The sequence below is a fragment of the Pagrus major genome, chromosome 13, assembly GCF_040436345.1.
Source record: "Pagrus major chromosome 13, Pma_NU_1.0".
NCBI lineage: Eukaryota > Metazoa > Chordata > Actinopteri > Spariformes > Sparidae > Pagrus > Pagrus major.
In genome coordinates this window covers 23,997,723-24,024,499 of record NC_133227.1, presented here as the reverse complement: position 1 = coordinate 24,024,499, position 26,777 = coordinate 23,997,723, and the positions used below count along the sequence as shown (strand labels likewise).

Sequence of the window (26,777 nt, the reverse complement as noted above, 5' to 3'; positions counted from 1 at the left end):
CAGGTGACCACACATGAACTATGACATGTTTAAACTCCCTCCCTCTTCCAGCTTCTGTGACAGACTTTTCTCTAAAACTGGTTAAAACCAGCCAGTTTGTTGGCCAGTTTGAAGAAAGTGACCATTTCCCCCTGTAATAACAAGTTAAACTCATTTAGAGTGGGGGGATTATTATAGTGTTAGGATCCTGGTTAAAATGACACGACATCAGTAAAGAAATAAAGTTGGATAAATCATATTTTAAGTGAATAAAATGAAACAAAGAGGAAACAAAGGGGTGTAGAGGCAGAGGAGGGGTGTTTTGTAGGATTTAGTAAGATGCACATTTGTCCAATACTTGGTATATGACTAAACAAAAAACTAATGATACTTCCATCAGCCTCAGTTGTATTTAGTGTTTATTGTGAGACTGCGAGTGGCTAACATGCTGCAGTAAGATGTCGAACATGGTCAACATTATACCTAACATCAGCATGCTAACATTTATTGTGAGCACATTAGAATATTTATTATTAGCATTCAGCTCAAAGAAACACTGTTTGCTGCTTCTTGAAGGTATGAAAGTGTTGTGGAGGTAACCCCCACAGCTGTGAGTGATACTCTGTTAGGGTTTCTTCTGTGACCTCTGACCTTCAGACACTCGGCTGCTGACCTTCCTCCTCTCACTGAGTTCCTCTCTGTCACTGTCATTGACACTGGAATATTTTAAGATTGTTGTACTGGTACTTCTTCCACTACTGCATTTGGGTGGAAATTTCTCCACAAACATGGTAATCTTTTACTCTATTTTTACCCTATAAGGGGAAAAGTAGAGGATTAACTGAACCTTTCCATTGTACACATGACATTACTGCCATCTGGTGGCAGCATGTGGTATCATTCCATGAAAACTACTGTCAGATACAATGAAAGAAATGGTTTATCCAGCTTCTTCCTTTTTCATATCCTAACTGTCTGTCAATTTAATTATTTTCTTCTGAAAAATTACATAGTGCCAAATTTTTAATAGGTACTGTTTTGTTTTTGTTTCTTATATGTGACTCTTCAATCAACCTTCATACTTAATGCAAAATTCTGACTTTTTAAAAAAAAATCATTTGATCTTAATTATCTATTAGAGATATTACAATAAAACAAGCCAAGATGAATATTATTTTACTGAAATTACATTTAAAAAAATGTAATATTAGAATATTTAAGTAACTCATGTAGTTACTTAAATATTCTAATATTACATTTTTAAACATTTACTTTATCAAGTACTTTAAGGATAGCATTTTAATTCAGATATTATTATTATTATATATTTACTGTTTATAAGAGAGGTGAATATTGTACTTTTTATTTGTTATATATCTAGGTGAAAACTGCAGTTATTTTTAAAATTTAGTCCTGCATTATTTATTTTCTTACAAATCAAGATCTTACTCAGTGTCTTCTGTTACTGAGTAATTATTATTTTGGTATTATTGTTATATGTATTTATAAACACTACTCAAAATTAGGCTATTTTAAACCACAAGTTTAAAAAAAAATAAAATAAGATTAATAAAAATATGTAAACCAGCAAACCACTGAGGTTAAGAGTATTTCTGTTCCATTAATCACTAATTTATTTTTATCTGTTCCGTTTTTCAAAGAATGTACAGTAGAGAAGGCGGAAGTAAACAAGACATTTAAACTACGTCACTTCCGGAAAAGTGGGCGTGTTTTAAACTGTCAACTAACCGAAGTACAACAAAAACAAACACAACACCGAGGAGGTTCCGGGGACGGTGAGTGCTATCAGTCTCCGAAAAATACCGCATCAGTTACAAAATACAACATGAATACTGACATGTGCTGTTGGGTTTGGAGTTCGGGACGATGACACGATTCTATGAGCCGCTGAAATGTCATTACCTTTATCGATAAAGGTAAAAAAAAAAAAAGGTGGCTGCGCTGCTGCACAGCCGTGTACTTAAAACACAGTGTTTTTTGCAGGTGACATCACCGTCGTTAGCGCGTGTTGCTGTGAAATGAATAAATGTCCCCTCCGTTATCGTCAAAATGTCGACTGTAGGTTCGTTATTATGTCCAGTCGCTTGCTCGAGCGACGTAAAGCAGCCAGGCCTCCGTTATACTGTACGCAGCCCCCCGAAAGAGCCGTGCGCTCTCCGGCTTGAGGAATGTCTCGCCGAACCTCGTTGAAAAACCTTGAAGTTTAAAGTTGCTTTGGTTATTTGAAAGCGTACATAACAGCTGTAGTCACCCTTCTGCCATTTTAATGAATCGCTGTGAGTCGCCATTTAATTCGGCATAAATATATCAATTAATGCTACTCGGTACTTTCTGTAAAACTCTTAAGTCTTTAAACCAGTTAACGTGGGGCTAATCTTCACCGCGGAGGGCAGTGGGGAGTAGTCTTAAAACTTTTATTAGGGGAAATAACTTTCTGCTTTTTTCCGTGTGCCGAATTGAAGAAAATGTGAAGGAGAAGCTTTTCAAAGAATCATTTTGTTGAAAAATACACAGGGAATGTGTGATGACCTGAGAAAGGCAACATTACATGGACAGGTTTTAAATGGATGCTTTTCTCTCTTGCCCTCCTCTGGCATCTGTTCACCAGGCCCTTTTAGAAAGACTCCAGGTTTTTGTCTGTGCATTGTGCTGGACTGCACTCCAGCTATATTGTCAGTGGTTTTCTAGGCCCTGCCAGCTACCCATCTGTCACTCTACCTTCCTTTTGTCAGCCTTATAATGCAAGTTTCTTCCCTTTCATATAAAGGCTGTCTTCCTGTGTCTGTGTTCTTATACCACAAGGACAGACATTTCATATGTGCATGCATGTAAATGAGTTTTCTCTGGTTCCCAAACTTCTTCAGTTCTTTTTATAGATGCTTGTCTGATGTGTTGTTGAAAACTGGCTTTCCTTTGGTCTCTGCTACATCAGAGGTCGAATCGGGAGATCTTTGAAACAAGAGAATATCTATGACAGAAACATCAGACAGGGTCCGGACGAAACACTCGGTCATTTTGCAAACAGTTTAAGATGATCAGACCCAGTTTGTCTGAAACTGATAGGGCTGATCAGGGCTGGAGAGGGACAGTGAGTTCTGGGCACCTGGGTGCTGTGTGGGGACACACAAGGACAAGACTGTACAGCTGTATGTTCTGATATGGATGATGTCATCACAAAATCATAACAATACAAATATCAAAATCGCCTTAGTGAACTAATTGGCTAATGCAACATTTAGGTGATTGTACTTCAACACTGATCTACTGCTCCTACTACTACCTATTAGTATAATGATACTGTTGCTAAATTACTATAACCTTTTTTTCTACTGCTTTTATTGCTAAGTCCTCCACTGATGCTGCAATTTCCGCTGCAGTAAGTTTCCAGAGATGGTTGCCAGGTTGGCAACCAACCATAAACAGCTTGTTGCCAGAGTTGACAGGATGATTTCTGTATTTAAATTATTTATTGGCCAAGTCAGAGTAATCATAGTCCTGTGTTTTAATGAACCATTACTTAATGGAATAGTTAAACACAGAAACTGTAGTCTGGTTTTCTCCATCTCTGTGTGTCAAATACAAAGTTGGTGTTGCTACTGTCTATTTGATATCAGTTAATCCATCAATTACAGATTGGAGGAGGAAAACACAGAAAAAACGACAGCCTATAGCCCAAAGAGAAGTCTTGAAATTACTTCTTTTATCGAACAAACGGAACAAATCTCAAAGAAAAGAAGCAAATCCACTGGAAAAATTACATTTTGGCATTTTTGCTTAAAAGATCAATTATCAATATTGTTTCCAATTGTTTTTCTGTTAAAGCTGCTGTAACAGTTGTCATTTTAGCTAGCTTCCTTAAAACGGAAATACACACAAAATACCTGGACTTTAAATAATTGTGACCTATTAAATGACTTTTTATATCAAAGATGTTAGACTAAAAGACTATATAAATAAAATCCATTTACTAAAAGAGATAAATACATGGCAGAATAACTCGTGAGCAGTTCAACAGCACCACAGTCAACATCCTCCAAAATAACCCTCAAGTTGAATCAACACTTCCCTTCAACATTTCCAACACATCTGAACATTAGAACCTTCATTAAGGACTGTTTTATTTACATATACATACAACTTAAAGATGCTGTCAATGTTGTTTTAGGTAACTTCCTGTCGGTTTTGCAGTTAGCAATCCCCTCCTTCCTGTAGCGGTAATCGCCAGACATGGCAGCAAACAGAAGGTGTTGCCTGAGCCTCTTCATAAAGTTCTCCGTCCTGATTGGATAAAGTGGGCAGGAGAAAATGTCTTTTTTCTTTAACTGGATGACCAGTAGGAGGAGAGACGTGGGTTACTGACCAAACACTCTATAACAGTGATTACTGTGGGAATATAGAGCTGTTTAATACTTATTTTAATCGAAATATCGCTTACAGCAGCTTTAAACGTGTAATCGGTGAGTCAACTAATTGTTTCAGTGCTCCACAAAATGACTGTCAGTGAGAACAGGTGGTCCAGCTTCAGTAGAAGAAGAGCATTGGTGTGGACGGTGCACCTGCTCTTGTCAGTCAGTCTCGTCACCTTTGCCTCTCACACTTCTACTTGTGTCTTCAGTAGGTTATTCTGTGGTGTCGATGGGTTATTTTTAGACCTTTTTTATCGAACACGTGCACACAAAAAAACGCAGAAGACAAATCGGCAAACATGAGCGACAAGAACAAGGAAAACTTACTGTACGTACAATATATAGACACTGAATCAGTTTAATATCTGTTTATTACGTCCGCCAAGGGGGTTATGTCTTGGTGTTGGTTTGTCAGCAACATTATGCAAAAAGTACCGAACGGATTTCCACTAAACTTGGATGGAGGATGCGTCTCGGCCCAGAATAGACCTCAATCAGTTTTGGTGTAGATCCAGATATAGCAGGATATTTTTTCTCTCTTTCTTTAACATTGTGAGAAAGGACCTTTTTTAGATGTTTTATGTAGCTGTTTTAACATGATGCCCTTTATACACAGTATTGATCAGTTGCCCTTTTTCCTGTGCAACAATGTTATGACAACCTTGGTTGTCCCTGTTAAACACACATAGAAGAAGTAAATCTAAATCTTGTTGCTCCTGCTTTAACTACTACTGCTGTTACTACTTAATTCCTGTGTCTTTATTAGTTTGATTAAAAGTGACGGTGCAGATTAATAAACACTGTCATTAAACACAGCATTATCTTAAATGCTTTGGGGTTAGCAAAAAAGCTAATTTCACCAGCTATTAAACAAACAATACTTACATTTTTACAACTATCATTACTAATATTTCTAAGATCTTTCCTTACAATTACTACTGCTTCTTCATCTTCTAATCAGTATTAGTAGCAGTAATAATCAGTCTCATTTCAGGACACAAGGTCATGTTTTGTTTTTTGTTTTTTTCATGTTTGGGCCTTTAAACTACAAATGTGTAGGTCCAAACGTGTTCCACTATAGATATCAGTTCATAGAAAAACTTAATTGACACCAAGTGCAGTTTTATAAATGTCTATATTTTGGTTTGTTTATGGTGTCCTTGAAGAATATCTCCAAAAGTGCTGAAGTCATTTTTCGCAGGAACACGAGCAGCCACTATCAGGGCGTGTATGTGTGTTTTTGTGTGTGTGTGTGTGTGTGTGAGACCCTTTACCACAGAAGGCTGACAGGCAGAGAGACTGAACATGTCCTGAGGGAGAAAGCACAAAATATTCAAACAAAGGAAAGATAGATGCCTCTTTTTACATCCTAAAACTGCAAAAAGCCCCTGGTGTTTTTCTGGATGTGTCACTGATATAAGCTGGTTAAATAGATCCTTAAAAATCTTCACACTGCTACAATGGACACATTTGGTTTACTTGTTACTCTTATTTGCTCTCCGATTGTTAAAGTTCCTTGAATGTTCTTTTAAAATCTATAGCTTGTGGCTACGAATTTCTCACTTTGACGTGATGCCATAAATACCATTAAAGCCGTTTCATACTAACTAATGAGCTGGTGATGTAAGCTGAAAAGACCAAAACCAGCAATCGATGGATCCTAAACATGTTTAAATGTTTAAAACTAATTAAAAGTGCACCAGTGGACCATACTGTTGTACTGGCTAACATTTCCTTCATTACCGTGAACACACACACTGTAGTTGATTCATAATTTGATCTCATGTTGTTCCTGATGCCTTAAATAATCACTAAGGCGTTAAATCGGCAGCTAAAAATAGTCCCTAACAAACAAAGTGTTTCCAGTTTCTTGCTAAACTGAAGTGCACAGCTGTTGTAAAATTACCAAGCCTCAAAAATCAAGCCATGCATTTGTGACTAGTTTTTAAAGACATATTCGATAGGAACATATGGGTTTGATGTCCCACAGACAGGGAAGGAACTTGCAATGTCGGTTTTGGGTCTTTTTATGGGATTTGTCGACAATAACAACAATATACCGTACAAAATACGTCATGCAGCCTTATTTTTCTTTCCTTATCCAGTGAAACAGAGCGATACTAAACTGATCCAGAACCTGTTGCTGTGACTCCACAGTCAGTCAAATCAAAAACTGAATGTGTTGTTTGCACCCTCTTTTTCTTTGTCTCTTCCTCGGATATCTGCTCAGGGCTGGAACCATGGAGTCCTCGTCCGACGAAGAGGAGGCACGCACCTTCGTCCAAGTCCTCGGTGAGAAATACAACCCAGAGAACTTCCCCTACGGCCAAGGAGTAATGGTTCTGTCTAGCCCGCCAGGATCCCCCATCAAAGGTAATAGATAATGCAGGAAGTCGTGATCACCTTTTATATTGATTATTCTAAGTGAGCATCGACATCACTTGTGAGAAGTTCAGCCCAGCTTCATTAAATGCTCATGCCAAACTCACAGAAGATCAAAGTGTAAGTTTACTTACCTAACTCTGTCTGCAGATCGCCTGTTCTTGCCCAGCGCACTGGTTCTGAATAACTGTGGAATCACTAAAGCTGGTGACCGCTCAGACATTGCAGCTTTCTGTGCCCATGTGGTGGAGCTGGACCTGTCCCACAATCAATTTAATGACTGGGGCGAGGTGAGTCACCTTGAGTCAGACTTGGTTTACTGACAGTAATATATCCCAAACCCATTGAGCACAGTTTTCAGTGGAGATGTTGTGTGTTATTGAAAAAGAAGATAATTGAGCATTTTTTTCAACTTGCTTCATATTGACTTCACTACCAGCTACCTCTGCTGTTGACCAACCACAGTTCTTGCAGTCCTCGTGTGTTTTCTCTAAAGCTGTCAGAGGCCCCATTGTGTTGTTACATTAATTTTTACAGCTAAAGTGTAAAGGCCTATACTAAGCGCTGTATCGTAGGCAACTGGACTTGTTGAGGGGAGAGTTGCAGGCTTTAAACCCTGTGTGGGAGTCGTTAAGTTCACGTGTGAACTCTGAGTTTCAGAGTCTTTGGGCCACTTGTAAAAAGAGTTAATAAATCATACAATGTTATCAGTTACACTTGTGGTTTTTCTGCAGAATGTGGAGGAAGACATATGCAGATCTTTTACTGAAATGGGAACTTTGCTGATTTTCAACCAGCTTGGTATCGGTACATTGTTCATTTGCATATACTACCGACAATGTTAAAGTATAAGTATAGTTGATTTGAGAAAAAGTTGTCCCCCTCCCTCTCTCCTGGATCAAGTGAGGGGCGTCTCACCAAACTGTGATCAAACCATCTAAACCAGGCAGTGCTGATAAACTAAGATTCTGTTACTACACTGCCTATTTCTCAACTGAAATGTTTTCAGAAACATATTTTAGCATACTTTTTAACTGTAATAGAGAAAGATCTTGAACTGGAAGTGGTGCTATATGGTTCCTGTATTGCAAAAACCAAGCACCGCCCATATGTCATCCATCAGTAGGAGTGCGTACCGGTCCAGTGGAGTGCAGTGCATTCTGGTTGTTGTAGGTATATATTGCCCAATGCCCATTTTCTTCTGTTTTCTCTGGTTGTGTAGCACCAATATCAAAAATATTGTGTCTTTCTACATTATAATTCCTTAGTTTTTCAGATCATATTTTGTATTTATAAAATTATTCTAAAGAGTAGCTAGTAACTAAAGCTTTCAAATTAATATTGTGGCGTAAAAAGTACAGTAACTATCACCCAAATGTGTTAGCTTTTAAAGAGCATTAATAAAATCAACTGATGTTATATTTCTTTTGTTTGTTTTGTTCTTTAAATGTTTGCGGGTTGCCAGATCTGTACCATTGTGTCCAATGTCCCCCACCTGGACTTCCTCAATCTGAGCATGAACCCTCTGAGCAGCGTGAAGCTGGAGCCCAGCATGGCTGACGTTTTCTCCGGGCTCCGACGACTGGTCCTTATTAACACACACATAAGCTGGGACAGCGTGCACACACTCACACAAAACACACCAGAGTAAGTGATAAAGCATGTAAATGTGGCCTGTGGTTGTGCGGTTTACGAAATCAGAGTACAGTGAAGGAAAAGTGTTTCGCTGTACCTACTTTGTTATTCCTGAAACTGAACAACTTCACCTCCTCATCAGGCTGGAGGAGCTTTTCCTGTGCCTGAACGACTACAACACCGTGTCAGAGTCCCACAAGTCCTGTCCCTCACTGCGTCTGCTGCAGATCACAGAAAACCAGCTGCAGCACTGGGCAGAAGTGAGGAAGCTGGGGATGATATACCCGAGCCTGAGCACACTGGTTCTGGCCAATAACAGTGTGGAGTCTGTGGATGACACTCAGGAAACGCTGCAGCTTCTCTTCCCCAACCTGCGCAGCATCAACCTCAACAACTCAGGTCTGAAACAGATAATGAAGACTGTTTTCAACCAGTCATGTCCTACATTCAGTGCATGGTGTAAACTAATAACCACTGTGTTATGCTGTCGTACTCAGGGCTCAGTAAATGGGAGGACATTGAGAGGCTGAATTTCCTTCCGAAGCTGGAGGACGTCAAAGCAAAGGGGATTCCTTTACTGCAGCCCTACACCACCCACGAGAGACGGAGCCTCCTTTTAGCACAGTGAGTCAGAACCTATACACAGCAGATCCTTTTTGTAATTTAAAAGCATGTCAGCTTATTAATCTTGATCCTCACCCCCTCCATGCAGGTTGCCGTCTGTAGTGGTGTTGAATGGGGGGGCAGTGTCTCATGGAGAGAGGGAGGATGCTGAGAGGTTTTTCATTAGGTACTACCAGGACTGCCCAGAACAGGAGCTTCCTCAGAGGTACTCAGACACACAGTGTGCATGTATTGTACACTCACACACGTTTATCACTTCAGTCTCGTACAGCTTGTTTTCATGCGTTGTACACACTTGGACGTTAGTTGTTTATTGTCGACCTGCACCGACCGCCAAGGGTTGCTTATAAAGAGCAACTTCTGAATTTAAACCAGTTTCAAAAACTTAAAAAACACTCTTTTCCGTCACATGTATTGGGGTGTTGAAAGTAAAATTGTGTCCACAGTGTTTACAGGTCCACCACCAGTGAGTTGTACTGTACATACTTCAACTGTGTGGCACTAAAGACAATGAATTCAAATAAGAATAAATATTAGAAATAGACATTCAAGAGCACAACAAACAACCCTAAAATTTAATCAACACCTCCCTAAAACATTTACAACAAATCTGAACATTAAAACCTTCATTAGAGACTGTTGTATTTACATTGATTTTAACTAAGTAAAGCTAATAAAGAGGCCACTGGGAGTGTGGTTTTTTATTTTTTATTTGAGTGAATTGACTTTTAGACTACCATTTTTCAAGTGAAGCAGTAGGTCAGGGTGGCCCATGTATTCATTTGTAAATATACCCCACAACATATCTCACAAACTAAACTTGTATAGCACATTTCATGCACCTTACAAGCATTAATGACAAAGAAAAGCAGCAAATCCTCACAATGAAGAAGCTGAAACCAGCAAATGAGATATTTTTTCTCGGAAAAAGAAATTGCGATCAATTTTCTTTCTTTCGTTCGGTTTCTTTTTTTCTCTTGTTCTAATCAATTAATCAACAAATTGTTGCAGCTCTATCCCATACATACAATGAATGTATGCAAAGTTTGTATCAAGTACATACTGTATATGTATATAAACAGACATGTAACAAACAAATTAAAAGGTGGCAAACAAAATATTAAAATACAATAAAGGAGGGAAAAATAAATTAAATGAAGATAAGCTTGCTGTAAGATTCAATAAAAGACTAAAGCCCACTTAAAAGCAAGACTAGAAAGGTGAGTCTTGAGTTGTAAAGTGTGATTATTTACAATTTGATATTTATTTTGGATTTATTCAGCAGAACTAGAAATAAACTCTTTATTCTTAAATTTGCATCTACCTTGTTAATGCCATTGTCTGTGGCATTAGTGGGCTTCGGTTGTTTTTACTGATAGAGAGTAAAGATCATGAACCAGTATCGTTGTTGTAAGCTGATCATATCACAGGATTTGAGGGAGAGATTTAGATTTGCATCTCAAATTCATATATATTGCTGTCCGTCTTCGATAACTCATATCAAGTCTGAACACGTAGCAGCAAGTGCCGACACTTGCTGCCACGTGATTGACTCGTACCTCTGGGAACACCTGTGAAGTTGTAACGATTGTAACAGCCCACTCTTTGTCCTCCATACATCTACAGTATGTGATATAATAACTTGGAAAGCCCTACTCGGTGGCTGGACAGCAGTCAAATAATTGCCCACGCTCTTCACCGACTGCATTCCACTTAACCTGAGCAGAATGTTGGAGAGAGATTTCTGAAGGAAGGTGTAGTCCCTGACTGGGGGAAACTAACCTTTGGGAGACAATGCCACCAGTCTCTCCCTGCTCAATGAGTCCTTTGTGCCGGGAATTCTCTGATTGGAAAAGTGATACACAAGGTAGCAGGTTGATTTTTTTTTTTTCTTATATATACACCTACTCTGTCAACCCCAACCCTTAAGTTGAGAGATTGATTTGTTTTCTGATGTCACTGGAGCCGGAATAGCCCTCCTGGCTATGAATTGTCTTACTGATTATGGCAAAGAAAAAAGTGTTGTTTTGCATGAAACGATCCAAGACGTATTTAGTATGCTGTCCATATTTTAAACCATGTCATGTCCATCATACCTCGCCACAACCAATCAAAGACCTTCACACATTTTACACATGGATAGACTAGTGAACTGGCCCGACTGGAGGGACACAAAACAGCTAAAGAGACGCAAAGGTACCTCGAAGAGACACAAAATGATAGCTGTGACACAAAGAGACACAAAAAGACAAAAAAAACCCACAGAAGTCACCACAACTAGACACAAAATGACTACAAAGACACAAAAGTACCCAACAGAGACACAAAAATACCTCTTAAAGACACAAAACCATCACAGACACCAGAGTACCACAAATGTACACAAAGCAACAACAGAGACTCAAAAGTACCACAGAGAGAGAAAAAAAGTATCACAAAGAGATGATGACAACAGATACACAAAAGTACTACAGTGAGGTATAATACCACCACAGGTAGTTTCCAAACATTGTCGTTGTGGTCTTGGTTTGGAGCCAGGTTCTCAGTGTAGGTCTGAGGTTAGGGATCACCATGACTGCATGTGGTGTTATGGGGGTGTCGGACACGCTCAGTAAGCAGTGAACACACCACTATCCCCTTTCCTGTCGGACGGGGCTGTGGCCTCGCTACCCCGACAGATCAGAGCGCTGCAGAGAGGGTCACAGCCTCTCAGGTGAACACATTTGACACGGCCTGGCTTTGAGTAACTATAAACGCAGCTCACACCATAAATTAGACTGATAGAGGCTGATATACCGCCATAAATTCTGAAACAAAAGATGTACAGAGAATTGTGGGTAATCTGGGAAAGGGTTTAGGGGTTGTGGAGCTAGGACACAGAAATATAAAGACAGAAATGTGTCGGCCGGACAGGAAGGATTAGTTGCAAGGAAAGTGGGTTGAAAAAGAAATCTGAGAGTCAGAGTATCCAGTAGAATAAGTAGAGAGGGACTGAATGGGGACTGGACCTGGAACAGTGGATATTGAGGGCCAGTGTTGGAGGTAAAAGGGGAAATCAACAATTTAACTTTTTGAACAGATCCTCTTTCAACTAGTAGAAATGAGGGAAATACCAAAAAAGAAGTCAGCTCAGATCTGGGCTAGATACTTTCTGCATTAGCTCCAAAAGCTGTTATTACTGCAGCTAATTAACTGTCCATTATCGAAAGAATGCTGGAAAAGACAATTGGAATGCTGACTTGTTATCACCTGCAGCATTATTTGCCCCATTATACCATGCTTACCACCTTAAATGAAGCCTTTTAGCTAAATGGCTTCTCTTAGAATGGCACTTTGTGCACAGTGGCCATAGAGGAGAATTCCCAGGGTGGACCACAAGTTTTGGCCAGAAAACCCAGGCCAGGGGATTGGCTTTGTGGGGTCGTTTTGGGGAGGGAAGGGAAATTGCTTTGATTGGCCCAGCTGTTACAGTAGCTTTGAAAGCACAGGCCTTTTCTCCTGGATTTTATTTAATCGTTCCTGGGTCCTTATCTCGAACACGCATTCCCCTGAGGTGTCTGAGAGCTTTCTCACGGCAAGCAGGAGGCAGAGAACCCGGTGTTTCTCTGCCTCTGAAACACCCACACCTTACCTGTTTTTATGATCATTTTTAGTTTGAAACCTGAGTGGAAACTAAACCACAAATATAAGGAAAAATCTGAAATGTAGCACAAAACCGTTGTGGCTGAAGTGGAGAAGTTGGCACATCCAAAAAGATAGGGTGTAATAATGGCTGATGGAAATTTTTTTTGGAGACATTGAGGTTTCCTTTCCTTTGAAAAAACATGTTGTTCTTTCCCTCAACGCCACAGGCCTACACGTCATTGGGTTGAGTGAGTCCAGACAGAGGCCTTTTTGGATCTCAACACCCTCAGTATTACAAAAGCAGCTGATTAAACAAGAAAAGTGACTAAATAATTCATTAAAAGACACACAGCACCATCCTCCTTAGGTAGAATCTGTACTTTTTTGAAACATTCACATAGTTAGTTCATTCACTCCAAGTCAATTTTATTTTGCCAAAATGTATTAAATTCATTAAAGGATCTGGTCAACATTATTTGAATTCCGTATGTGCTTTACTTCTCAGAATTAGTCTGCTAGTTAAGTACATGGTTGGAGTCACAAAATGATAAGCGTAACCTACCTAAAACATAACGACTGAAAGCAAGGAGGAATTGCTAACCAGGCTGTCCTCAGAGTTCAGAAATACACCTGTAAAGCTCACTTATTAACATGTCGTATCTCAGTTGTTAAACCCATACACAAAGACATTGTGTCAGTTATTTATGGGGTGTTGCATGCTGGAAGTATTTATTGTTGAACCTTGCCTGACCTTGCTACCCCACTGAAGTGGAGTCAGCCAATAACTGCTACATTCAGAGCCTGATAAGATATTAAGGCTGACAAACACTAATGTTATTTATTTATGAAAAACAGCAGGGTACGTCTATTTACTGACACTCCCGAGGCGTGAACTGTTGCAATTCATGTAGTTTAATTTAAAATGTTTTTAAGGGAAATGTTAAAACATGCTATTTACATTATTTACATTAAATATGTAAGAAGAATATCTTTCCTGCTGATGGCAGTAATTCAGTATTACTATAGACGGTGTACTTTTCTTTGTAAAACTTTAGCATATTGGTCCGTAAAATGTTCAGTTTGACTGACACCCACATTAGTCATTTTTAAAAGCTACCAACACACTTAAGAGAGCATCTTGTGATACATTTGTTAGCTGAACTACAACACAGATTACCCACAGAAACTCTGTGCTTTCTCTCAGGTACCACATCCTTGTATCCAAGTACGGTCACCTGGCCCCACTTGCAGAGGTGGACCTGAGCCCACGCAGCACCATGGTGGACGTTCGCTGGGGCGAGAAGGTGGAGCCTGTCAGCCTCCGCCTGGAGCAGACGGTGGGCGACCTGAAGAAACAGCTTAAAGCTCTGCTGCAGCTGCCCACCAACGGGATCCGGCTCTTCTACATTGACCGGGAGATGTGTTCGGTCTTGGGACCAGAGGAGCTGAAGTGCGGCTCGAGGGCGCTCCATTCCTACGGCATCCGAGATGGGGATGAGATTCTGGTGGTGCTCAAAGTGAAGAGCCGCTGCAGCTCATCCGATCTCTGAGCTGGGATGCTCTCTGACTACGGATGAATGTGACAGGAACTTTAGATAATGAACACTGACTGGATACTAAGCTTTGACTTGAGCCTTTCGTAGACTATATTAAAAGGTGAAATTTTTCAGCCATGAATGTAAAGATGTTTGCTGTCCACCATATTGAACAAATTTATTCAGTAGTGTGTTTGCACATAGGAGTTCCACATTCACAAAGATTGTATCATGAGTGGCACATTGCTGTGCTTTAGACTGCAGTTTACATCTCATTTATGAAAAATGTTATGCAAATCCAGACTGGGTGAAAAAGAGCTGCCACATTTACCCATTGAATGCACAAATTGCACATTGATTTAAAAACTAAAAACCATGTTATAATTGGAGTGTCTGATTAGATCTGAGATTTTAGCATACAAAACTTCCCCTTACTCGCCTGACATGCCATTTTAGTATTTATTTTTAGTAGAAACGATGTCGAAATTATGTGACACAGAAGCATTAATGATTTATGATTTTTAGTTTATAAAAATACCAGCTGCTGTGCATAAGTTTTGTAGTTATACTGTTCATTGTGATGTCAAATGCCTCGGCTGGTGAGAATCTGCAGCTCTTCGATGTTTTTCTTGTTCACTTTCTGCTAATCTGTGAACAACTTTTCATGCCTGGGAGTTTACAGTTTGGGTGAAAATCATTCCAAACCAGGTTGCTCCTTAAAAGCCAACACAGTGGCAAACGATGAACCTTAATCATCCAGCCAAGCTGAAAGAAAACCTACAAGAACTTTACATTTGTGCGTTAGCAGGCTTTGTGAACTGTCTACATGTACAAGGAACTATTATGAGGGCACAAAAAGGATGAATGGTTTACATTTTATTAACATTTTCATGATCATGACAGGCTCAAAGAGGATTCATTGTATCTAACCTTTATTTAAGCAGAGTAGATTTACAGATTTGTGTTTGTATAAGTAACACCAATCTCTCCCTGCTTCTTGCCGCTCAGATCACTCTCTTTCCGCATGACTCTTGATAGCAGTGATATATCCTGGGATAACCCCCGAGCTCGAATCACAAATGCACTGTGTTGAGGATAATGCAGAGCACATGGCTGCTGCTTAGTCAGGATGCCCGGGCAGAAAGAGGAGACAAGTCTGAGGTGATCTCGGGTCTGGGACAGAGAAAAGGAGTGTTGATGCTTAGGTTACTGCTGGTCTTCTGGCTGTCCAGTCCATGAATGGAGCAGCGTTCTCTCTCTGGAGAGGCAGCTGAGAAACGTTGAGGCCCAGTCTGTATGGTAACCACACACCAGCCGCTGTGTCATGGACACTTCCGCTGCATTTAGGTGAGAATGGGTTCACGCAACCGGCTCTGGCTCGCCACCCGTTACCCCAATCTCTCCTTTACATCCGTCTTACAAACCTGACACTTTTAGTGTCTGCTGTTTCAGAGGATGTGGGGTCATGAACTTTCCCATTGGCTCACATTGGCACTGATTGTTTTCAGAATCAAAGAATAGATAGAATAACACATTCCCACTCACTGGAAATTGACAACATTTTCCACTGCAGGCATCTGGGGCTTCTCATAACCTTAACTTTGAAGAAACTTGTGAGGCTTACAGCTCAATTCCACCAGGCCCGGCTGCGATGAGGCTGCCAAAGCTTATCACGGCCATTCGAGGCAACACTTGTGTTACCAGCAGACTAGTGCAATGCGTTCTGGTAGCATCCCAGAGGCAACTCTCAGCTCTGCTCTATTTAAAATATGTGCTGCATGTGTAGTTTTGAAGGAAGCTGCATCAAACTGCATAGAACAGGATAAGTTTGAACAGGAACTGTGTAGAGCATCCAGTCAATTTTCTAAATAAAACAACCTGTGCAGACTCATGATTGGAAAAAATGTCAAAAATGAGAGACCATATAACTTCGTAGCATAATCTGTACAGTTATAGAAGAAACTGCCACGGAAAAATTTCCTAATCAACTTTCATACAAGTTTGGTTTCATGCAACCCAGAGAAGCCTTGAGCAGCCTTTGGACAGGCAATGGAAGAGGACTGAGAATCAAATACAGATCTATGCATCAATTTAGGAAGGAAGAATCTTCACATTTGATCCTTAATTTTTTATCTTCCCATTTGGTGATGTGGGATACCACCTTTTTATCTCTGAACACTGACTCATGCTATGACTGAATGGTCTCCTTTAACCAAATGAGGGCCTGAATGTCTTCATTTGTCCAACAAGTGTGTCTCTTGCCCTGGTCAGTACAGACACAGTGCTAAAATTGTAGGTACTGCTGTTGTGTTGTTGTAGTCGTCCTTGTAGTGATGTAATGATATATCTAACTGTCCATGAGTGAGCAGCAACTCCTAAAAGTACTTGAAACTTGCCTTTAGGATCTCCTCTTGAGCAGGAGTTTGTACCCAAAGCGGTCAGACATCAGTGAAGGGAAAAAGCAGAATTGGAGACCATTGGTCTTGCTGCAGTGGAAAAGGGATGTTAGAGTTTTCAATTAACTGACCAGTTTGTCTTGAGACTATGAGAGGAAATCAGAATTCAGTTAAACAAAGACATGCGGAAACTCCACTTACATACAACCCCACTAACAAGTGGATTAGAACCCAGGATCTCCTTGCAGAGTGCTGCATTCATGGAAAGCCACGGACAAAAACTTTCCTATTGTAACCGCTCATGTAGAGTTTTAACAGTTTTAGTATATTGCTGTCATAAAGTCTTCTTTTTTATTATTATTATTATTGTTTTGTTTTCAAGAAATTATAAATTCGATTGGCCGACAAAGTTTTCAGGAGATTTTGTTTGCTTCATACAAAAGAGAACTACATTTTCCTAGCGTAGTCCAAAGACTAACAGTCAGACTAACAATCGGAGACTCAAAAAAACGAACGTATGTGTTGTTGATGTTTCCCTCTTTTCCCCTCAATGCATGTTGGAAATTGTTCCTGCCCGCCTGACGCTGAATAGCTCAGACGTTTCCCCATATGTCTGCTGCACAGATGCAGTGTAAATTGGGCCCAATATCAAGTGCATTTGTTGATGACAATGACTAAGCAGGGTCTTTTAAATGTTGGACTGATGTGAACGCAAAAGAGTTTGTTTGAGATCATGTTGGGTGAAGTGAGCGTCCAGGATCAAGTGTTATACCAAGTGAAGTTTAGCCTTGTGTTACCGAAAATGTGTTGAGGTGCCATCTGGAGCGCTCCTCTGACACAAACTTACTTTGTGTAGTAGATAACTGGAGATCTCTTTTAAGGTTTTTATTTTTCTTGACTCACATACGTTATACTATATTATGTTTGAGTGCTTACATGGGAGGTTGTGGGATGGGCGTGAAGCATTATCGTGGTTAAGTTGGTGATTTGCATGTTCTGATATTTCTTGATATGTTTGATTCAAAATGTGTATGAGATGTGTCATTTCAGGGAAATAATGTTGTTGATGGGCATTTGTAAATTTGACACTTTTAAAATATTATCTGTGCCCCTTTCACCTCACTTTATCCTTCAGTAATACCAAAAAACAAAGATTATTTACAGATTTAAACTTAAAAGATAGATGCTAATCTGTGAGACAGTTTGCCTTGTGCTGTTTAGTAAATAGTGTTTAATTTATATCACGTTTGCTTTCTGTAGTTTCTTTAATGTATCTGGATATTTTCTTGAGATCATAATGCCATTTCTCCACCTGTACTGTATAATGTTGCTTTCACTTCTCTTAAAGAAATAAATTCTAATTATTTGGGCTTTTTCCTCTGTTACATTTTTATACCTAATGTGAAACCTGTGAGCTAGTTCAGGCAGACTTCAGTCAGATATGCCTGATTGTTGATCAGAATAAAAATAATTTCCAACTATTTTTTTGATAATTAAACGGTCTCTGGGTTTTTGGGCTGTTGGTTGGACAAAAGAAGCAATGTGAAGACGTCTCTCTGGGCTCAAGGAAATTGTGATGTGCAGTTTTTAGTTGCAGGCCAAATACTATGAACTATAGCCATGCCCTCTGCTGCAGCTGGCACTTGCTGCTGTTGCTTTTCATAAAACTGATGCTTGCTGATGTGTTTACATGTATATGGTGTCTTAATGTTTTGACATTATTCATGTAATGCTTGTGTGCTGCAGGCTTCACTATGCTTCAACCGAAGTCCTTAACTGATTGTTAAACAGTAGGGGTCCACGGGGTTTTTCAGGGCCAGTACCGATTATAAGATATCAAGGAGACTGAAAACCAATAATTATATTAAACGATCTTTACAGAACAGTGAATTGACTGGCATTTATATAGTGCTTTTCTAGTCTGCACACTACTTCCTATCCAAAGCGTCCTACAATATTTCTACATTCAGCCAGTCACACACTCATGGAACAGCCATCAGGACCAGTTTGGGGTTCAATATCTTGCCCAAGGATACTTCGACGTGCTGCCGGGGTTTCCAGGTATCAAACCACCAACCTTTTGACTAGTAGGACCCACCTCCTGAGCCACAGTCGCACCCCAAAAAAACTCAAACACAATGGACAAGTCTTGTTGCTTTGGGCCAAAGTGTTTGCCAGACTAGTGAACCAACATCTTTATTGAAGACTTCCACTTGGAGAAAAAAAACACATCACTGCATCTTTTCTCTAAGGCTAAAAGAATTGGATTGCTTACATTTCAACTACTGTAGACCATTTGGAAAGTCCTGACTGAAGGATGAGGTATGGAGTGTGGCATCGCTCATGTTACCGGCAGAACGTACACGTGCTCGGTATGCACAGCTCTGTTTCACTGGCTGAATACTTGGCGGTGGAGAAGATGGGATTCTGCAGATCTTCTCTCTTTCTGGCAGGCGTGTTTTAGTCGAGCTGCAAAGAGTCCATTCCATACGTGTCAGGCGGTGTTGTGTTTCTGGGGCATTCCCTCTATTTTCCCCCTCCTCCTCTTCCAACAGCGCGACTCTAATCCTGTGTGGGATATCTATGCCACCCACCACCAACACACCGTCACCAGCAGGACCCCCTTCTCAAAGTTTGGGAGCTGAGGAGGCATTCAGTCACAAAGGTACTCTTCACATTTTCTTGGACTGTATCAAGAAACAGCTCCTGAACATAGATGTTGATACATTGTTCAGATATAGAGTATAAGCTTTCCTACCTTGGTGACTTCCCCTGGTCGGTAAGAATAAAACAGACCTAAGACTAGAAGCTAGCTCCATGATAGCTGTTGACTTTTCATTGTATACTGTGTTAGCAGTTAGTATACGCGAATGTAATGTACTGTTACGTGGTGATAGGGAAAGATAAATGTTGCACACTGATGGACATCAGTCGAACCATGACTGGCAAGTTATTGCCAATTTTAATTTAGAAACTTAACAGATTGTTTGCTTTTGTTTTCCAAAATGTTTCTTTGATTTTAATTTTTGTTGTTGTCCCCCCTCCCTTTCCTGTGTGTGCACTGCAAAAACAAAGCAAATTCAATCTATATACCATTCATTTCATTTCATTCCAAACTCGTGAGAAACTGATGCTGTGGGTTTCCCATCTTCTCACATACTGGCATGCAGGGATTGAAGGTACGGTCAGCCACCATTGCAAAGCATCAGTTTTTGATGAGTTCGGAAAGAGACTCAAAAATCTACTTTTCTTACAAATAGGACCTTTAAACTCTCTAATTCACAGTTAATCTGTCTATATCCTACTGGTTCATGGTAATGTCTGCAGGTACACTAAATCAAAGTCAGCTTCAAACAAAGTGCTCGTTGGTATCCAACAGTGGAATCAGGTGGCTACATCTATCAGTTTTTGAAACTCTCTGGAAAAAACGTCAACATTTATACCCATTTTACAGAGCAACTGGCCAGTTTGAGTTTGAACTTCTCTTTTTTTGAGTAGTGACTGTTCAAAAGTGAGCATTGTTATCCACATTTGTACAAGTCATTGGGTCAGGACCACCAAGAAACACAGAAGACAGACAAGGACAAGGCTATGATCCCAGTTTTATGTGTGGCCAATCTGAACATCTTTGCCTTTGGACGTGGTGTACGGCTCGATTCATTTAAAGCACTGATGCCTTGAATCATTCCCTCACATCCATCCTCTCAGCAATACTGCTGAACAGTGAAAGCTTCTTCATGTCCATGACGGAGTCTTTGGTATTGGACTGGTTGTTGGATGGATGCACAAGCTCGTAACAAGACGAGTTGAAAGACTGACCAAGCAGAGATAGGTTCATTGGCATTAGATTTTAACATCCAGAAACTCTACTCAATGAAGATGTGGAGGGATGTCAGTGATGCTGCAACAACCAAGAACTCAACAACGAAATAGGGTTGTCACAAGATCTTTGATCCCCTGAGGCATGGGGGGGGAGGCATAACCCCAATAATAACCACCACCTTTAAAATTGTTTGCAAGAGACACAGATTGAAATTGCATCAAAGGTTTCTCCACAGCAGGAGGGTACTGTGTGGGAACAGGGTCAAAGTATCCAGCATCACAAGTTCTGCAAAATCCATCAAGCCTGACCTTCACAAAGAAGGTCCTGGACTGGATACCCGCCGAGCTCTGTTCGGCAGTCACCTAATCCGAGGAGTGGGCCACTCTAATTCAACCCTGATGCCCAGCGGTTGGCTCTGCCCTGCCCTCCTCTCCTTCCTTTTCCATTCACAATGGTGAACCTCCTTCCAGTAACCCAAACCTTCTTACCCCAATGACTCCTTCACCTCAGCACACAATAGGCCCCGTTCAGCCCTCCTGCCCTCAGTCCCACTTCATAATGCAATGGGGCAGATCGAGGGCAGATCAGAATACCAACTGCACTGCGAGGTTCTGTTTACACAACAAGGTGCTAGGTGTGGTCGATACAATTCATCTGCATACACCTTCCAACCTCAGTCTGACCCTGCATTAGTGAGCATCTCCGAGCTCAATGAAGGCCACGTTCTTGAACTTCTTGAACTTGAGACTGCAGTGACTTTTGAGGACGGCTTTCTTTAGCCTCAATGGTCAAGAAATGTAATACCGACTACATGTCAAAGGGAAATTTGTAAGATATGTTCAGAATGTTAGTTTAAACCATTAAAAAATCAACTAACATTACCATCAGAGTGTAAAGAAAAAACAAGACACCCATGTATTGCATTGCTGAGGTGTCTACTGAAGTTAGCATGCTAACCAGCTAGCTTCATCTCATCCTGTCTCATAATACCACCAAGTCCAATTTTCACCCTCTATATTTGCTCTTTTTGGTCTCCACTAACTGCTGAGGGGAAATGTATGCTTGCTAAATGCCTATCATTGTCATGTCTATCATTTGGTGTTAGGAAACTAGCGTACAGTGGGTTTGTCCGGACTTCTGTAGCTGCCTGTTGGTGGAAGGGTGTTGATGAGAGTGGTGGGACTGACAAAACAGAGTTTACAGGCCGTAAAACCAAACTGAGCTGAAAGGCACTAAAATGCATTAAATATAATTGTTCAACCAGATTGGCTGAATAAATATTGGCAATGTACGTTTCTGCAAACCATGGATATGTTGAAACTTTATGTTCCGTTTCCAGTTTTATGTTGTGACGTCGTGCTTATGGTGTGGTTAGGTTTAAGCACAAACAACACTTGGTTAGGATTAGGGAAAGGTCATGTTTTGCATTTTCCTGGTTCTGTACACACACAGCTGAAAAATGTCACTGTGTCTCGTAAAAAAATATCAGATTTTGTTGCCTTTAACAAGGCTGGAAAATGTCCCTACATCTTTTTAAATATATCCAGTGGTTTTGTGCTTACAAATGTTAAAACAGCATCTCAAACAGTCATCTCACCAGCCATGACACCACCCCGTCCCCTTCTCCTCTGGACATGAAAGTCAGCTCATATACATGTCATAAGAACAGGATATGAGATGTGTTGGTATGATACATAAACGTACAAATTAAGCGTATCCATGGTTTGCAGAAATGTACAATGCCAACATTTCATTTTTGTGACTTCTTCACATACAAATATTGACTGACTAAAGCAGCTTTAGGTTTGACCACCAAAGTTAAGAGAAGAAAGAAGGTGTGTTATCATTCCCTATCATGTTTTCTGTTCCTAATGAATTGTAAGTGTAAGAAATCAGGTTTATCAGCCCATCTTGGTCTTTCCCACTTCTCCATCTTCAACATTTCCCAAAACACAAACCCGAGATCGGGACGCTCCCCTGGCCCAGTAGGTCACCTGTAACTGTTGATTCTTGTGTCCGTCTTTGTGCGACGTTCTCTTTCACAGGTTGGTTAAGGGTATGCGTCCATTTACACAACAAGACGTGGGAGGTATAAAAGAAGGCTCCACAGAGAGCCTCGGTGCTGCTTAATGGGAGCCCGGGGCCTGCCCTCAGTCTTGGAGCCTTTCACACATCTTGCTCCCTGCCTCTCCAATTACTTCCACTGTCCTCCAGCAACAAAGACCCAACTGACTGCCCTCTCCTTCCCAGACCCTATCAGTGTGGATCCACCTGAGATTTCCCCTTGCTATCTCTCCAGCATCTATGGAAATCAAGTGTCTTGTATAACCCTTGTAAATGAGGCTGTTCCTAATTAAAAAAGGGGGTACACAGAGTCTCCAAAGTGACTCATGTTAATTCTGTAACTCTACCTACCACACAGCTTGAAAAGCGAGGTTTCAGACTGTGTGTGTGTTTCTGTTTTTTGTCCATAAATGCCCCAGAGTGAGACTGTACTACTTTGGTGAGCTTGTGTGCCCAGGTGCCCTGAGCTTTAACTGCACTGAGTGAACCCTGGCAGAGGCTTTACCGCAATTGAGGCCTCATCCAAAAAGGCAGAGTCTAAAGTCTAAAGACTTGGGGAGAAAATACACCGTCAATTTTTAGAGAAACTATCTACAAATGATTTAAAATGCTGCTTCAGATGCTGAATGAAAAATCTGAATTCAAATGTCCTTGTTCCAAAAAGATCAAGGCCATAGTGTTTCCTCCAAATTCTCCACCCAAAGACATATTTTATCATCATTTGGCACTTTGCAGGTGTTAATGACGGGTCCTGCCCAAAAGGCTCGACACTCATCCTGCATGAGAGCCTCTCTTTGTACCAAACATTCCTCTTCTCCTGCATTTAAAGCAGCAATTCTCTTTCCCTCCATCATTTCCACATCTCTGACCTCCCTCTCCCCCTTCTTCCATATTGCTCTGTTTCCACTCCCTCTCTCCCTCAGATTCCTATGCTGTCCCTCCCCTCAACTTCCCTCTCCTCCACCTCCACCTCCACCTACCCCCTTCCCCAAACACTGATCTCAGATTAAGTTGAACACTATCCCAGGTAAAGTTTGCACCTGCTTCTTGAGCTCCTTCCACAGCTTCAACAGGTGCTTTTTGAATCTCTAGGAGGACATTACCATTCACCTTTTGGATTGTTGTTGCTTCTGCTGGTAATCCTGTGGAGCTGGAATTGGACTCTAACTCTATCAGGACATCCAGCTCCTCTACATTCCTTGTCATCACATCAGCAGCTATCACCTGCACTGCCTCATTGTACTCCCTCCATCACCACCAACACCACCACTCTCTGGATGGTCCTCTGCTGGATGAGACCCTGCTGTGTGGAGGTTGCCAGGTTAGACTGTTGAGGTGCTAGATGTCCATCTTCTGACGGCAGGTGAGTGCATCATTTCCTCATTAGGCTTGTAACTTTTTGATGCAGCAAACATGGTCAGATATTAGGGGGATAATGGGTTGTGTTAAGGTCTAATACAATCGTTGATATCTAATACAGGTGTTCCTTTTGTGCTTCATTTTTAGGGCTCACAAACCCCTCAAAACAAGCTTCTGACCCCTCATCACAGGTTATGGTCAAATAATGACTCTTCCTTCTCGCATAATTTTATCTTAAGGGTTTTAACAAATCTAAAAAAAAAAAAAAACTTTTTTCTTTTTAATTCAACATAATATTAATCCACTTTAATCATGTTGGGACCAAGCCCCAAATTAGGACCCACTGGTAAACTTTTGCCCGATAGATTTTCACTAACGTTATATCATAACTCTAAAAGAAATAATTTAAATATACGTCATTACTTATCGTATAGCAATTTACTTCACCGCAGCATGTCTTTGAATGCACAACTTAATATTGGTCTGACTTATCTCATTTTCGAGCCTCAAATGTAAAAGGCAGAAAAATTAAATGTACAATAAATTAACTTTTGATAAAGGATGTGTCTTACTTGATACGATAAGAGTTGTCTCTCCATGTGTAACCCCACAGATACTCATGTCAAAGTGTCTTGTTCATCTTTTAAGTCCCGGGGGCTTTATCTTAATCGCCCCGCTAAAAGGCATCAAGTTAACGCCAGTCAGATAAGATGGTGAGCCGCAAGAGTCAAAAGAGCGATTGTGGTAATCTTTCTGTTGACAATGTTTGATGAGAGGCCGATGACATGAGAGCAGACCTCTGTCAGCAGTGCTCACTAACCTTGGCACACCTGAACACAATTTACCATCAAGCTGAATAGAATTCACACATTAGAGAGATTTGAGAGAAGTATTCAATTGGATTCACATACCTAAACAGATGCACATCAACAGTATTGTCTTCAGGACAGTAAAAGAGATTTCAAAATGCTGTATTTCATTGGTTTACTGGTTCATTCAACTACACGCTATAGTGTGTGACAAAATAATCTAAACTCAAAGGTCCACAAGATATTTTACAGCCTTCAGTGGCATCGACTATAGTTTGAGGTCAACAGGTGTACTAGGTGTTACCTGTTGTTACCTGATTGTAACATCACGCACCTTACTGCCTCTGCTCATTGTAATTAAAAATTATATATTGAATTATTTTTTTTATTGAAGTTGGGCACTATATTCACATTTAGGAAGCCAAAACTACACAGAGTAGTGTGACATACAGTACATGAACTTTAACTTCACCCTTACTGAAGTTTGTCCTGCAACAAATATTATATTTTAATGTAGAAACTTAAAAAAACAAGAGACATTGCTGATATACCATTGAATGACTGGTAGCTAGCGGGCCAGCTAGCCGGTACCTAGCTCGGCATTTGACTCAAACTGTTAAATCATACTGTACATTTTCCCTATGGTTCTGATACAGCTGTTTATGAGCGGTAGTTTCTCTAGTAAATACATCAACCTCTTCATCTTCCTTCCAGGTCTGCTTCTGCTCTTCTTGAGGTCACTTATCCTCCGATGCCGCTCTTCGCTGCCAGTGTGTCTGGGCTAGGCAGAGTAGGCAAGCCGTGTGTCAGCAGGCCCTGTGGTCCAAGGAGCAAGCTTTTTTTAGGTTTTTTAGATGGAAGAAGGTGAGAAAAAAAGGCGAGTTCAACTGATAGGTCCCTATTCCCGTTGAAGAAGCAAAAATCTGACAGACATCTTTGTTTCCCTGGTGGTCCACTTGACAACAAGAGGGAGGGAGGGAAGTCAGTGGGCCACAATGGACTTACTGTTTAATCACACCACAAATGAGACAATAATTAGCTAGCTAGCGTGCTATTTTTTAAATGTAAGTCAGCAGGGCAGCCAGACGGCTGCTCGCCTTGAGGTTACCCGAACTGTCCGCTCTGCCTAGCCCAGACACACACCGGCAGTGAAGAGCAGCTCCAGAGAATGAGTGAGTCAAAGAGGAGCAGCAGCAGACCAGGAAGGAGGCCGAAGAGGTCGGTGTGTTTACCAGAGAAACTACAGCTCATTATCCAGTGTGTCAGAACAAACGTAACCACACTACTCTGACAGTTTGAGTCAAACATAGAGCAACCAATGAAGGCAGCCAATCAGAGGCAGGCACACATTTTCAAATTTTCAATTTCTTGCCCAAAAATTGACAAACTAAATCTTGTGACAAATCAAAAGTTGCAGTATGAAAGTTAGAACATTATCTGTGGTTGATAAGTCCAAAATAGCACAATAACAGATGAGAATGCAGATTGAGAATGTAAGAATGGTTCACAAGGTCAATGGTATCAAGAAGGGACAAGTTTTAACTTGCGGATAGTTGGCAGGGATGTTTAAATTCATTGAAGGTAAAATCAATACTTCTAAAGTTTCTTTCTTTTTCATTAAACAATTAACTTTAAATGCTGCATGGTGATTGTAAATTCTGCCAACTTGGCTCTATACTTTACTTTGCCAATGGGAAACAAGCCAAGCCAGGCACTGAACAGCCCCAAAGGGCCACTGCAAGGACCTTGGCAATTCAAACCTACTCACTTAAAGCCATTAGTGCCCCAGTGTTTATGCTCCTCTCCCTTTAGCCAACAAGGCATGGATTGCTCCCAAACAGAAGTGGTAATGAGGTCCTAAGCAGCCTTGCGGCTTCAGACACAGAGACGCTGGGCCAGTTTGATCAGCTGCAGGGAAACGAGGCACAGAGAGGCCCGTAGTCCACTGTTGCCGGCTCACATGGGACTGTAAGGCAAATGTGATCCTGACACATTGTTCTGGCATGCATAATAGGGCCTTTTCAGGGCTCCTCAGGGGAGACCTGGGAGCCTGATCTTAAAGAAGAATCGTGACGTTGGTTTGACGGTTCTCCCTCCTCTCTACTTTTGACTAACGGCTG

General features: G+C 40.8%; 1 protein-coding gene across 2 annotated transcripts; it reads left to right on the top strand.

The window, feature by feature from the left end:
• The first annotated feature begins 1,756 nt into the window (after positions 1-1,756).
• tbcelb (tubulin folding cofactor E-like b) lies at positions 1,757-17,972 on the top strand. 2 transcript variants are annotated; one of them, XM_073478792.1, is made up of 8 exons: positions 1,757-1,775; positions 6,637-6,779; positions 6,939-7,078; positions 8,254-8,435; positions 8,566-8,822; positions 8,921-9,047; positions 9,136-9,252; positions 13,876-17,972. In XM_073478792.1, the coding sequence occupies exons 2-8, from the start codon at positions 6,647-6,649 to the stop codon at positions 14,219-14,221; spliced, it is 1,302 nt and encodes a 433-aa protein (XP_073334893.1). In that variant the 5' UTR covers positions 1,757-1,775; positions 6,637-6,646; the 3' UTR covers positions 14,222-17,972. The 2 variants fall into 2 exon arrangements, with proteins under 2 accessions (XP_073334893.1, XP_073334892.1); XM_073478791.1 differs by lacking the exon at positions 1,757-1,775 and adding an exon at positions 1,823-1,916.
• The last annotated feature ends 8,805 nt before the right edge of the window (positions 17,973-26,777 follow it).

Coding starts and splice junctions, on each gene's coding strand:
- tbcelb (XM_073478792.1), top strand. CDS start 6,647: ATGGAGTCCTCGTCCGACGAAGAGGAGGCACGCACCTTCGTCCAAGTC. Junction 7,079..8,253: donor AATTTAATGACTGGGGCGAG/GTGAGTCACCTT, acceptor GCGGGTTGCCAG/ATCTGTACCATTGTGTCCAA. Junction 8,436..8,565: donor CTCACACAAAACACACCAGA/GTAAGTGATAAA, acceptor CCTCCTCATCAG/GCTGGAGGAGCTTTTCCTGT.